Source organism: Hippocampus guttulatus, chromosome 8 (genome assembly GCF_054856545.1).
Source record: "Hippocampus guttulatus isolate MCC_2025c chromosome 8, RoL_Hgut_1.0, whole genome shotgun sequence".
Taxonomy (NCBI): Eukaryota; Metazoa; Chordata; class Actinopteri; order Syngnathiformes; family Syngnathidae; genus Hippocampus; species Hippocampus guttulatus.
In genome coordinates this window covers 22,972,325-22,987,465 of record NC_141268.1, presented here as the reverse complement: position 1 = coordinate 22,987,465, position 15,141 = coordinate 22,972,325, and the positions used below count along the sequence as shown (strand labels likewise).

At 51.4% G+C, this 15,141-nt stretch overlaps 1 protein-coding gene across 1 annotated transcript in view; it reads left to right on the top strand.

Annotated features, from left to right (window-relative positions):
* tafa1b (TAFA chemokine like family member 1b) overlaps nt 1–15,141 on the top strand; it is a 65,831-nt gene that overhangs the window by 45,060 nt on the left and 5,630 nt on the right. The window contains exons 3-4 of the mRNA XM_086118553.1: nt 8,153–8,293; nt 14,397–14,521. Coding sequence (XP_085974679.1) covers nt 8,153–8,293; nt 14,397–14,521 — 266 coding nt within the window. The remainder of the gene's footprint in view (nt 1–8,152; nt 8,294–14,396; nt 14,522–15,141) is intronic.

The window sequence follows — 15,141 nt, the reverse complement described above, 5'->3', positions numbered from 1 at the left end:
CGGTCTTCCCAAATTTACAGCAGATTGCACGCCGGACTTTACGACCTCCCCCGTTGCTAGAACCTCGATTCGGAAAAGGAACCCCCCCCCCCCCCCCGAGAGGCGGGCTCATAAATGGCAGCGAATTCCAACGTCTGCATCACAGCAAACTATCAAACACATTCTCGGGGAAAACTTTCTGCACTTTCATTTCGTCTCCTTCACTTTTTGCTGGAGGCGATATAAAGAATCAATCCTCGCATTGGAGCGAGTGCGCACACTGAAATGTTCCCTTCCAAATAAATGCCAATTTCCAAAGGCTACTCAATGGTGTCATTCCAACGGGTGCGTTCTGTGACTTGAAATGGACAATTTAGTTGCTCATTTCGCCATGCGGCTCTCTTTTACGGTGCGCAGTGACCCGCGTCCGACGGCCCTCGGATACGAGTTCAGGCCGTGCCGACCCAAGATGGAGCATTTTTTTTTTCCTGCAGTGAAAATTTGCCAAAAACGAACTGTAAGTTCTTACAAAATGTTTTGTTATTGTGGCGCACCATTATTGAGTTTGTGTTCAGCATTGCGATATTTTGGGCTCGTTCTTCGCAGAGGCATCCGGAGAAAGCCTTTTGCGTTTGTTCCGAAGATTATGGTCTCCTACGTTTTGTGTGAGATGACGTTAAAATGATCTTTCAGATGGATAAAATCCGATAGCAGTGTACTAAAGTGTCGAGGCCAGATTTATGCCGCTAAAATCAGTCATTCGCTTTCTCGCAGTGATGATTTCCACCCATTTGTCTTGCCAGGTGATGGTGGTGTTGCATTTTTTGCCCATTTGTTTGCAAGCAAGTGAAGGGAAAACGCCAGCGGCGGCCGTCGTGTCTTCGGTGTCTATCCAGTACTGTCTATCTCTCTTCAGAGACCGTCCCGGGTGCACCAATGCCTACGACGGCACGCGGCGGTTTTCTGTCTTGACCGCGGCTTTGTCCGTACGCAACATAATAGAACTGCCGCGCCGGTACAAGAATATCTGCCCACCTGAAGACCATCACGGTCGGGTACCATGATGGCCAGCTTTTTCTATTCATGTTTGGGGCGGCTTTGAATCAAGTGTTGCTGCCGGCCGTTTGTTTTCGCCACTTTGCCGTCCAAACCGCAAACGTAAGAAAAGCCGCAATGGAGTTTTCAGCCGCGAGGAGCCCTCGTTGACGAGGTGCCGAATGAGCCCGTGACGCCGAGCGTTCTCGATGTTCCGGCGATTCCGCAGCCCGTCTTGAATCCGCTTTGTCACGCCGCTCCCTCCGGACCGGGGTAATTTCATGGTGCTGAACTGGTATCGATAGAGCTTCGGTAAATGAGGCACGCTGCGATCGTTAACTTGAAGACCCATAAAGATGTGAGCGATGGGGTGGCACGGCCCGCAAGGGGAAGCCCATACGGGTGATTAAGAATCGACCTGGGCCCTGGCCAGCGTGGCCGCGCATCTCTTATTCATACTCATCAAATTACCTGTAAAAGACCGCAGCGCCATCGCTTGCGCGCTCGTTCAACCGCCGCTCGTTTTCACGACCAAAAGAAATGCATACGCCGTACGTGCTCGCTGATCCGTTCGCGTCTCAAATGCTGATTTGGCTACGGGTGGCATTCGGCGTTGTCTCAAGAAACATTTGCCTGACTTCAGCTCACCGGATCAGTCGTCCTTTCGGTCGAGCGGCGCCCCGGAAGACCCCCGCCGTCTTCATCGCTCAGACGGAGGCCTCCCGGTTTTGGGGTTGCTTACGCTTGTTCTGTGCGGGTCATGTTGCTCTGCTTCGGGTAAGCGGTTGCGAGCTGACGGTAGAGAGGGAAAGCCTCGTGCAGGTCACAAGAAGATCACCAAATAATAATGCAGCCTCCGCCGCATGAGGGCTCAAGTCGGCAAGCGTCAAATCATGACTTTCCTTTTGCAATTTGCCTTCATCTGCCTTTTTACTGAATGCATTTGTGAAGAAAAAAAAAAAAGAGAGCGTCCCCAAAACGGGATGCTAAGTGGTGGTTGCTGGCTACCTATTTGGACGTAGCATCGGTGGCATGACTCACCTTTGAATCGTGTCTTTGAGGCAGCTCGTTGTCGTTTTGTTTTTTATCTTCTACAATCAACACTAACCTATCCCCTAACTAGCCGACATTTAATAAAGGCCCGTCGCTTTTTGCTATTTCCAATCTTGCTTTCCACATCCAAACAAACCGAAGCTGTCCCAGAATAGATTTTGTGTGAGCTCACAATTTCCACTGTATTCACCTCATTGAGAATGTGGATCGGTAAACAATGCTTTGGCTTGGACACCCGCGTAGATGCCCGCCACCTTTATGATCATGATTTTATTTTATATAAAAAAAAAAAACAATTCTGCTTTTATTTGATATGATCTGAATTTCTTTCAATTTTACCAGGAGGTAGAATTGACGGTCTACTCATCGGTGGATGCTATTTGTCAAGAGCACATACCGAAATAGCGGCAGTTGGCCTTCTACGCAGAAATATGCCTTCTGTCACGCCCTCCCTTTCGCATAATTACTGAAGAGATGAGTGTCAAACGTCATTGAGCCACACATGAATTGGAATTATCCAGCCTGGTCTATTTCTGCTCCTCCCAGGGATTTATCTTCCTACACTATTCATTTTAACTGCTGCTGTTACACAAGTAGGCATCCCTAAATGAGGATTGTGTAATTCCTGATAAAATATACATTCGTATTAGCTGCCAAGAGGAGGAACGTGAAAAGTTGTTTTCTTGCACTGCCTGCGAGGCCCTCATTTGCAAAACAGTCAACAATGCTTTGTAGCGTGTTTCAACATTATCCAAAGTAATCGGGGGGCGGTGCTCTTCAGTCCCCAAACAAATAAAATAACATTTACCGCCTGCATAAATTCATGGTGCAAATCTCGAAGAGCAAAGGCAAGAGAGTAGGACAAGAACACTGAGCGATCGTTGCCTTTTTTTCGCTGAGGGACACACCGGAAAGCATCTTTGCTCACTTCCTCGTTCCTGGTCAGCGCATCATTTTCAGCACTCGTTTTGTATGCGGCACCCATTCCGCCCCCGATGCCAACTTTACACCCGTGAACGATAACCGTGTAAGTGCCTGTTATGGCTTCACCATAAATAATTAGGATGGGGGCGTGGAGAGTGGACTCGGTCGGGTCTGGTCATTTCATTTTCGCCTGGCTTTCATCGACCGTAACGCTCTTTTAAGAATATTCAAGAATTAGTTCGGAGTTAGCACGTCGGCTTCACAGTGCAGAGGTACCGGGTTCGATTCCAGCTCCGGCCTCCCTGTGTGGAGTTTGCATGTTCTCCCCGGGCCTGCGTGGGTTTTCTCCGGGTGCTCCGGTTTCCTCCCACATTCCAAAAACATGCATGGCAGGCTGATTGGATGCTCTAAATTGTCCCTAGGTGTGAGTGTGGGCGCGAATGGTTGTTCGTCTCTGTGTGCCCTGCGATTGGCTGGCAACTGATTCAGGGTGTCCCCCGCCTACTGCCCGGAGACGGCTGGGATAGGCTCCAGCACCCCCCGCGACCCTAGTGAGGATCAAGCGGTTCAGAAAATGGATGGATGGATGGATAGTTCGGAGCTAATTTGGTGTAACGGCGGAGTGGCTGGGGAGAAGGAGCTCTGGGCTTGCCCGCTTTTAAGCTGCCGCGCCCGCGACTCCACTCCGGGGCCTGTGCAAAAAGATGCATGGGTAGAGAGTCTTATTACAAATGGATCACCGCCTTTAATTGAGTGAAAACATAGCATCATCTCAAAGGCAACACACCTGATGGAGCAAAGCTTGCAACGCCACTGTCAACATTAGCTGACCGTCATACTGACAGGGGCCGTTTACAGTGATCAAATCCACGTTGGCAAACCAGAGGGGAAAAAAAAAAAACAGAACTAACACTGCGGACATGCTCATTCAGTTTTTATTTTTTTTATTTTTACACTGACTCAACTTTGCACAGCTACAATGGCCAATATGTATGAATTTGGATTGATGCTCAACATGTCCATAGGTGGTTCTTGCATTCGGGCATGGACTGAATGCTATACAAAGCCAAATTCCAATTAAGGTGGTGCTCGACAGCTAGCTAGCTAGCTCGACAGCTAGCTAGCAGTGTGTGTGTTGTGATCCAGATACAGTAGTTGCAAAAGACACTTGGGACAACTGAAGCAGCATCTGTTAGTTTTGAAAAAAACAAACCCACCCAAACTGCGCTTGCAGGTGGCAACGTTTCATTTCCACTGGAGTGCATACCAATTAAGGAGTAAAACAATTGTTCTCGGGCGTCTGTAGTTTTCCCGTCTGCTTTGTTTGTTCCCGTGGCCATACAGAATGTAAATAGATTGATAAGCGACAATGGTTGAAAACTGCAAGCTGAGAAGCTCACGGCCACAGACTGCGTTGCGGATTCTCAAGCCAATTATTTTTCCTTCCTTTTTGGGGAGAGTTTTTTCCAAAAGTATATGCAATGAGATCAGAAGACAGCAGGCGCTTGCTGAGCCGCATTCTTTGTCACTTGGAAGATGGAAATCTTTTGTGCCTGGGGAATTGTAGTGACCAAAAACGCTTGTACTTTGGCGACAATGTGGTGGGCCTGTGAGCCGAGACCATTTCGAATGCAGCATGTTAGATGCATCCTATTCTATCTTGTCGTCTTGTGCTTGTTCGTTTTTAGTGTGGAAATCTTGTAATTGAAATGTTAAAAGGATTAATGAGAGGTAATAGTTGTCATTTGTTGCATTACTGGTACAGAGAGACAGATCAGTTCATTGCGATGAAATTGTGCTCGAAATTGATGTGCCACGTGTAAATGGCATGGATGCAGGAACAAAAAAAAAAATCTGCCTCAAAAGACAGAGTCTTGCGTTCGGGGAGTCCAGGGGGGGGGGGGGTTGAGTTTTTCCATTTGTGATGCCACCGCAGAACAAGATCTGATCGGCCCGGTGGCTGCTCATTGCGACAGAGTTTGGAGCTGAGCAACCATCTGGCTGCCAGTCAGGAGGTTGCAGGTTCAAATCGCGGCCTTCCTGTGTGCGGGCTTTCGAGCCCGCGCAGGCAATTGCGTTTGTGACCAATGAGCGGGTTCCCCTTTCCGTCACCGGAACAATTTAGAGCCGTCATCTTGACTTTCCAGATGTGCTCTGAAGAAGCGAGGCTGGCCCCTGACAGTGTTCTGCTCATTTTCTTTGGATGTATTTTGGCGAAGAGTGAATGCAACATTTGCATGCTTGAACGTATGGCGTGATGGATCGCTCTCCTTCGCCCACCCCCGAGATTCACCAGCTCCTCTCATTAGCAGCTTTTAATTGGCCTTTGGAGCAAGGTGAAAACAACGAGGCATTGATCTGCTTCAACATAATCACCTCATCCAGTCGTCCAATGGCCGCTGTCACGGTGGGCCGCCGAGAGAAAAATGAGCGGCCGGTGGCCCCATCGATGCCTTTCACTTCCCCTCCGTCAAGTCTGAGGTGCGCGGCCACCCACTCCATCTTAGCGGGTCGGTCGAACCCCTTTGGCCGTCTCGCAAACTCAGAGGACGGCATCCGTCACGGCCCCACGCTCACGCGCCGACGGCGCAAACGGTGGACGGTGGCCGCTGAGCAGTGAGCACCGCGCTCGGGACATTTGCAAATGAAATGAGGCCCCGCCGTCGGATCAATCAACTGGACGGCGGGGCTTTCGCTGGAAAACTTTTTACTTTACCAATGCGGTCAATTCAAAGTCAGCAGTTCAGTCAAGGCAGCGAGCTTGATCGGTTCTCTTTTGACTGCGCAAAGTTGATGAGCTTTATCAACTTTTAAAGTTTTGTAGCTCCTCTTCAAAAAACAACAACAACAAAAAAACATGAGCGCTCCCCTACTTCTTCAACCGGCTCTTGCTCCCCGTAGAATGTGTGGAGTTTTGATGGAAGCTATTTCATGATGTATTTATTTCAATCCATGTTTATCGTCCCACTTTGTTCTACGAGAAGTCTGTCTCCCGCTGGAGTGTTTGTTTGCTTCTATCGCCTAAGATCAATCAAGACCAAAAGTCCTCGATGGACATTTGCAGGTCAGGATGTGTCGCAAATGACAAATGTCCAGAGGATTGAATCGGCGGGGGGGACGAAGGGCCGCGGGCGGCCGGGTGGTCTGCACCTGTGCGTATTGGCAAAGAGCCGAGGTTCCCTGCCAAGTTACTCGGAAGACGTGAGCTCTCGCAGTGGCTCTGATGCAGCGTCAACTGCTCATTTCCTCAGCTTTGACCGGAAAGCAAGTGCGCATGTCAGAGGGCCACCGGTGAAATATTTAACATGCTGGGCCCGAGCGCACTCACAGGAGGGTTTTTTTTTTTGTTTTGCCCCCCCCCCCTTCCATTTAGAGTCTGTGTCGTGCGCTAGTCCTGCCAAAAAATCCCTCACAAGTGTTGCGAGAGGTGCATGAATAGTGCATGACGCAGCGGGACGGCAAACGTTTGCCTCTTCATCCGCGATGCGGTGGCCTTCGGTCTGACCGCGGCAGCCGTCGATGGAAACGGGAGAAGAAAACTCACCCGGCTTGCGTAACCTGCTCCGAGGCTAATTCCGGAATTCCTTCCACGCGTTTGAAGGGCCCATTTCAGCCAGAGCGACGCAACCCCGCTTGTTGCGAGTCGGTGTCGATGGATCTCTTCCCCACCACCGCGGAGCTCGCCGAGTCCGTCGAAGACCCGAAGCCTTTTGGTCACCACGAGATGTCACATGCTGTTATTCTCGCCTCTTTTCTCCCCTTCCCGGGATGGGTTCCCTCTTTAATTGTTGGACGCAGGTGTCTGTTGCTGCGCCTGTCAAGAAAAGATTAAGGGTTTTTCCCCGGGCGCGAGGAAAGGCGAGTGCGGTGATGGAGCGCCCCGCTCCCGCAGCTCGGCTGGCCGCATTAGCCCGCCGCTTTATAATTGTGTGAAGGGGCCACTTGCAAGGGCTCCCCCATTACTCACTGGCGTGGGCGCGACCTGGCAGGCGAGACACACCCCGTCCTCATATTGGCACTCGCTCTCTCTCTCTCTCTCTTATTTCGATCCCCCTTATTGTTATTTTGACCCCGTCCCCTCATTGGCGGACGTTGCCTTTTCTTCCCAAAATCATCCATTTCTCGACACCCTCCTTCATCAGCCAGCATTCCCATTGTACACCCTTCCCAGCCCACGTTTCATGTTTTGTTGTGTTTGCCTTGTCCCGTCCTGAACCTCAGAGGCTTCAGACGCTCGGATCTCGCGACGTGGCGAGTCTCGCGGAGAATGTCCGGGAAAAATACATTGGCCGCCGGTCACTTGATTAGGTACGCCACGCGTCAGCTCGAAATACCAAAACTGTCCAAAATGCCGTCAAGTGATGGAGGCAACTGAGAGATACCCGGAATGTTGCCTCGCTCTTGCTTTTGTGGTTTGTGTCTGGGACTTGGGGGAGGCACATGCGGTCCATCCTTTCACTGCGCCACTTTCTCATCGTGACGGCCACGGGTGTGCCGGAGCCTATCGCGGCTGTCTCGGGGCATTCGGAGGCTGCCATGTTTCGCCGCCATCTTTCTGTTACGGATACGCAAAGTAGACAAACTGAGCAAATGTAATTCCTCAACATGATGACTACGGTATCTGGAACAGCTGAGGGAATCCTAGAGGTCACTTGATGATGATGATGATGATGAAAACCTGATGTGCAAGAGAGAAAAAACCTCGCGTGGTGGGATGCCTCCAAGTGGCGCGAGGGGGGAACGCCGGGGCTCTTGGGCCCCAGTTGCGGCTAAATGCCCACCAGCCGGCGGGGGGAGGAGGTGGGGCCTCACCGGAAGGTGAGGCGCCCAGGGCTCACCCCGCTGGAACGGAGGGAAGTGGGAGTAGCCGCCCCACAACCCTCCTTAAACAAAAATCAGGCGAGGGCCCTTCCGGGGCCCGCACTGAGTGTGAACCTCGCGGGGCACCAGCGAGAGTCGTACCGGGTGTGGGACCCGGGAGGGGGGGCAAGTCCCTGACGGGGGCCGATTGCCCAGGAAGGAAGGAAGAGAGAAAAAAAAAATGCGTCAGATTCGGAACCAGTGTGGGAAAAAAAACCGTTTGAAATTTACTTGCATTTAAAAAAAAAGAACATGTTGCCCAGTGTAACATGAGGCATTCCCGTGTAATTCTTGTCCACAGAGGGAGGTACGTGTGAGGTGATTGCGGCCCACCGATGCTGTAACAAGAATCGCATCGAGGAACGCTCTCAGACCGTCAAGTGCTCCTGTTTACCAGGCAAAGTGGCAGGAACAACACGCAACAAACCCTCCTGCGTGGATGGTAAGCAAAGTCGCCTGACCACGTCTTCCCTCCGCTCACTATGAAGTAAGCCAAAGGTGGGACAAGTGGATGCTTTGGGATTTCTCACTTGATTACAGCACTCCATAAAATCACTGAATAAATACAAGAAATGAGATGAAATGTAAGTTCATCTTGTTTGAAAAAAAACAAAACGTTGCTGCAGTATATAAGACACGAATCCACTGCAAGATGAGTGCAATATGAAAACAACAGATGTGAATGTGATTAAGAGCTTACCCTGTGCAATATATGCAATATACATACATACATGAATATATATATATATATATATATATATATATATATATATATATATATATAAGAGGGACCATCATGGGAGGACAAGCCCCTACACGGGATGTACCACCGGACCATAACTGAAGTGGCCGATCTCAAGAAGTCCTATCAGTGGCTAGAGAGGGCTGGCCTGAAGGACAGCACAGAGGCACTCATCCTGGCTGCTCAGGAGCAGGCCCTGAGCACCAGAGCCATTGAGGCCCAGATATACCACACCAGACAAGACCCAAGGTGTAGGTTGTGCAAAGAGGCACCTGAGACGATCCAACACATAACTGCAGGGTGTAAGATGCCGGCAGGGAAAGCCTACATGGAACGCCATAACCAGGTGGCTGGCATAGTCTACTGAAAGATCTGTGCGGAGTATGGACTGGAAACCCCAAGGTCAAAATGGGAAACACCTCCGAAGGTGGTGGAGAATGACAGAGCGAAGATCCTGTGGGACTTCCAGATCCAGACTGACAAGATGGTAATGGCGAACCAACCAGATATCGTGATCATAGATAAAGGGCAGAGGAAAGCCGTTGTAGTGGATGTAGCGGTCCCAAGTGATGGGAACATCAGAAAGAAGGAACACGAGAAACTCGAGAAATACCAAGGGCTCAGAGAGGAGCTGGAGAGAGCCTGGGAGGTAAAGGTGACAGTCGTGCCTGTGGTGGTCGGAGCACTCGGGGCAGTGACCCCCAAACTAGATGAGTGGTTGCAACAGATCCCGGGAACAACATCGGACATCTCAGTCCAGAAATGTGCAGTGCTGGGAACAGCGAGGATACTGCGCAGAACCCTCAAGCTTCCTGGCCCGAGCTGAATGAGGGACGGACACCACCCGAGGGGGGGGGGGGGGGGGGGGTGAGACGAGGAAAAAAAAAAAATTATGAGAGAGAGCGAGAGAGTGTTTTTTTTTTTTTTTAAAGCGGTGCATTTATTTTTAACCTTGCACTAATCGTACAAATGCATTCAACCATTAGGCAGGAAGTGTTTCTGTGCTCCTGGGCATCAAGTGCTTGATCCAGAGTTTGTGAGCACCTGAGCAAGGAGCACGGCGCAGATCACATTGCCCACGGCAGATCAGGCTGATGGAAATGAATAACTCACCGACAAGTCGGGGAAGCTGCAGGCGAGTGCACCTGAATTACCTCAGCTGAAGAAAACAATCAGACTGAGGCACCTTTAGGGGGCAGGGGGGCAAACCTCCCGTTACAAAGCTCATTCTTCGCTCCCCAATGGCGATCCTCTGACCTCAACCCCCAGCCGAATGTCAAAGTGTTCACCCTTTGTGAAACGAAGGACGCAGAGAGAAAAAAAATTGTCCTCGGTCCTTGAGGCGTTCTGATCTTTCCATGGCAGCACTCGCCGGAAACATTTTTGCCAAGGGTCGCAAATGGAAACTGGCTTTAACGGAGTAGACCTTGTCCAGCTAAATGAGCTGCCACGGTCTCTTCATCTTGCCGCGATCTCCTTCGATACTTCTTCAAATAGCTTGACTCTGTTGGAGACATCAGCCAATTTGAATGCCGAAAGAAATGAAATGAGCAAGCACACTTCAGAAACGCGAATTCAAAGCTTATGTTGCAAGTGTCATCGTGCCCCCCCCCCTCCTTGTCATGATGACCCGCATCATTGGAGCCTTGACAGTGCAATTATCAACCGTGCTGAGGAAGAATTATTTCGAAAAAGATGGATCAGGGCCCAAAGTCAGCTGGCCGAGGAGCCTCTTGCGATGGATGCACGCATGCAGGGAAAACTCCAACCTCGACCAAAGTCTCTCCGTTGCTCAAGCCAGTTCAAGTGAGGTGAAATCGAAACCTCGCTCTGTATTTTTTCTTCCAAAATGAAAAGAACAAATCATTTTCACAAGACACGTGAAACAGACACTCCCGTCTTGTTTTGGCGGGTGCACCAAAATGTCGTCACGGGTTGTCACGAACCCGTGCGCCTCGAGTGTGACGCCCACGGTCGCCGGCGATTGTGCCTGCGATCTGTACGTTCCGGGGAGAAGCCGGCAAAATTCCAGCCGCGCGACTGCCTTTCGCTTGAACGAGCCGCGCGGCGGCCATGCTAGCGAACGGCCGTCAATGCCCCCGTTGCACAATTAGCAAATGAAAAAGGGATGCGCTTTCACTTCGCTGGCAACAATTTCACTCGAACAGAGCAACAGAATGGTTGGAAGACCATCACAGCTCTGGAAAACGCCATCCCACTGTGTACGTCTTTGACACGCGGTGGAAGATGATGAAAACATCCCGGTACCTATTTTGTCATTTGGCTCTCATGGGCACGAGCCATGTTGAGTGAAAAATCCTCCCAGATTCACGTCAGTAAACAAAGTGACGTGCGACTCGCCCCGCAAGTACATCACTGAGTACCATTCCGCAAAAACAGTGACGGGGCAATGAGATTTTGACGCCGCCGTCGGAAAAAGAAGATGACTCGGCGCTCGCGCTCGTCGCCGCGCTCGCCGAACGTAAGAACATCTTGCAGAGTGGGACTTTTTTCTGTTTCACCGCGTCGTGAGGAAAGTTTGGAGTTGAAGTCGGGTAAGATCGGGCGAATCAAAGCGTACCTCACAAAGACACTTTCCCGCCACAGCAGGTTTGGGTCCCCCCCAGCCAGAAATCTTCGGAATCCGTTAACGAGCACTTTGAGGTGAAAAAAGGCGAGCGGTCGCGCAAGGTTGGCGGCCCTGCCGGGGGCAAACCCGCCGCCACTCTGGCATGCGCACGCCCACTAAGATGAAGAATCTTCGGAAAGTCAGTCGTCGTCGTTATCTCAGGAAAAGATGGGGAAAAAAAATCTGTTTTCATGGGTCATTTGCTGCGCCGCATAGGCAGAGCCCAAAGGAGAGCGCTCGTTTTTATCCTTTGCCAAATTTGCGCTCTACCCCTTAGGGGGCGCTCTTATCAATTCTTAGCATCTAAATCCAACATCAAAGCGCAGGGATGGTGAACACGGATCCCATTGTTGTTGTTGTTGTGTGTCGTTTGCTCCCCAGCGCCATCGGCTCGTTGCGCAAATGCTAAAAATCAAGCGCACAAGTTATTCGCGCGGTTGCGCGTTATCCGCCACCCGGCGGATGCCGGATCATTTCTAGCCTGTCACTCGGGAGACCCTCTGGATTCTTCCGGTCCCCGAACGTGAACGTGTTGGCAACGTGCGAGCCGAGCGGAGGACCCGGCGGCGGTGACGACGGTCCGCTGTTCCCAAAAGGAAGGGAGCGATTTCCCGAGTCGCTGTGATTTCTAGCATACGCCGTGCGCGGCGTATGCTAGCATAGACCGGCGCGGTCGTCCTCAGGCGCCGATGCGCCGTCTTCTCTCAGCATTCACGCGCACGCTTTCTTGGGGAGTGGCGATTGCTCGTTTCGGTTGCTCTGTGAAGCTTTTGGGCTGAAGATGCGACGACGGCGTGCGCGGGGAGGGAAGCGACACGCTCGGCGGGGGTCCGCTGTCAGATTATCCCCGTTAGCGGGACTCGATTATCAGCTTTGACGGGGAGAACTATGTCCCAGTTATGTCACAGCCAACGAAGCTCTTAGTGAAGCGCATCCCTTTGAACAAGTCAAACGCTCATCTCTTCCGCAACTCGGCTCGTCGACGCACGTATACCGGCTCGGGTGAAATTTCAGCCCCCGGCCGCAGTTTGGACACCGCCCAAAGGGTGAAACTTGTCGTGCGGCCGCCGTAGCGCCAGGACCCGCCAGAAGAGGCGTAGCGCGCAGATGGCCCGCCCGTCGCTGATCACCGATGGGGAATGAAGCCTTCTGCCGGGCCGCGGGTGCGCGCGGCCGAGCGCGACGGGTTGTCACGCTACATTTAAGATACATCCGTGTGGGAGAGACGCATCCGCGGGCGAGCGGCGAAAGAAGGAAGGGGAAGCGCTGCAAATGTTACGTTGCCGGTCAAGCAGATGCTGCGACACGTTTGCTTGCGCTCCGGTGAAATGTGCGGCAGGACCGGCTCCGAAAGCATTTCCTCTTATTTCCTCCGGGGTGCGCGGCAATCGTCCGTCGATCCGTGATGTGAACCGCTCGGCAACATCTGAGAGGAAGCCGGCTTATCGGACTTTGAATGTTTGTCGTCGAGAAGAAAGAGCAAAGCTCGTGAATAATGCCCAAGCGGCGGACGGACGCATGGAAGGACTGTCTTCGGGCCGTCTCGGTTCCTCGTCGAATTTTCCTATCTCTCTCCGTTTCCGTCTCGGACGGAACGCGGCCGCCGTCCCCGGTAAAAACGCCGCCTTGTAATTGATGAGCTATTTCGAAAGGATCCGGCTCACGGGCACCCACGGTAACATCGTAGCTCCATAAAGCCCGCGCCGTTAAATAATTGAGCGAGCATTCCAATTGTCCGAGCCTTTACTGGTCCTTAAGGCGTACCGCTTACAAAAATCAATTTCAATACTGTAGATGACTTGCAGTTGGTACCGGTTATCAAATCTGCGCTCTCCCGTGTTGGGAAAGGATCACGGCCATCCTTTGTCACGTCCGCGCGGCGCCCGTTTTGTCGTCCCAAATAATCCACACAAACGCGTACGCGCGAAAGAGCTCATGACGTATCGTTTCTCAAATTGGTTTTGTGTAAGCATCTCGTGGCGTCCGCTCTGTCGTCTTCTGGCCACTTCAATTTTGAAATTCATGATGAAGCCACGACGTCATTTCACATTTTTCTTCCCTTGGCCTCTTAGGCTGTTTGCAGCTGTTATAGTCATTTTCTATTTCATTTCGAATAAGCGTTCGCATTTTTTAATAGAAATTCCCCAAAGTTGCTCATTTGTGTGGGCGCGTGCGTGCTCGCCCGTGCTCTCTTGGGAACAGCTGCAGCAGCATTTTCTTCATTGGTAACATTTGATGCGGCGATGAAACACTTTAACACTTAACAAGGACGTGTTGCATATGGCGGGCTTGGCGCCTCCTCGACGGCCGAATGAGGAGCGCTGTCGAACGGATGTTCATTCCGAGAACTGAGACGGTGGGGAAAAACTCGGTAGAGAGACACACAGGACGATGGGGCGACATGCGCTAATTAGCCAGCCAGGTAAAAATCCACGGGGAAATCTCCTTCAGACATTCAAATATCCTTTGTTTGCCGTACCGTGTTTTGCTGTACCGTGACCGCTCACGCCGAGCAACCTTGAAGAGAGTTAGAGTCGGACAAATTGCGGCATTTCACCCTCACGCGTGAAAGCGAGCAAAGATTCCGTTCAGACTGAGTTCAAGATGGAGGAAAAGGTTGGTCTTCAATGAAGCCAACACGCATGTTTCCGGGATGTACCCGGCGAAGCTCAAACCTCAGAAAAAGGTTGAGTTGCGACCTGTTCGACTTACATGGATGTTGGTTTTTGCTTTGACGATGCACTTGCGTACGTACGCGGTGCGCTGGACTCACACGGACACCGACGGCTTGGGGCCAAGTGCGTCCCCCGTGATAGGAAGAGGAAGAGAACATCTTTGTTTTTTTAGTCAACTAGCCCGGAGGACGAACCGAGCCCGATGTTACGCCAACGCAATTGGACGCGAGTCCAAATGAGCTGACCCGCCCCGCAACGGCTTGAGCAAATGATTCATTTGCATGCGTATGAAACCTGGAGGAATCCTCCCCGCTTGCTACGATTGAACTCGGCGTGGGGGGGGAGCTGTTTGGAGTACCACTTTCCTTGAGAAAGGATCTAATATTTGACCTTCTCCGTCCGTCATAGTCGGAGTCCCAATTCTGTCCGTAGATGTGTTCTCGAATCTCTCCGCAATATAACGAAGCCACCCTTTGACGTCTTTGCTCACCTTCCCCAGCTTCCATCGTGATTGGGAAATGGTGGTGTGAGATGGAGCCGTGTCTGGAGGGAGAAGAGTGCAAGACTCTGCCCGACAATTCCGGATGGATGTGCTCCTCCGGGAATAAAATCAAGACCACAAGGGTGAGACCTCCACACATGAGTCAGCAGCGCACATGTGCGCGCAGGACGCATCCAAAACGCCGCCATGCGGTCGACCTCCGAGCAAACATTTCAGCCACGCGTTTTTGTACACACGCAGGCCAAACACATCCTGGCGGTGAAATTTCCATGACACGGGATTCTTTTTATTTCTTTCCTTTTCAATGAGATTTTTTACCAAACTTCAAAATGAAAACACCGGACGGAAGACACGTTGGCGTCAAACCAAACGCCGGTTCGTCATTCGTCATCCGTCAGCGGTCCGGGTAGCCGTCCGTCATCGGCAGTCCCTCGCGTTTTTCAAGCCCAACCGAAAGTGGCTCATTTTAACCGCGCTTCCGTCATCTCTCAGCGCTCAGTCAGTGCGTCGTGCCCCAAAAAAAAAACAACAAAAGGCAAATTCCAATGTCATTCGAACGGTAAACAAAGTGCACATGGACGTCGTACGATGTCTTCCCAAAGAGCCGTAGAAACATATACGCTCACATACCCGTACAGTGCACATACACTTACAGTAGGTGGCGCTCTGTTGAACTGGTGGTCACGCGCTAACCCCGAAAACACCCAAAAATTCCCAGTTAAGTTTCAAATGTCGGACCTTC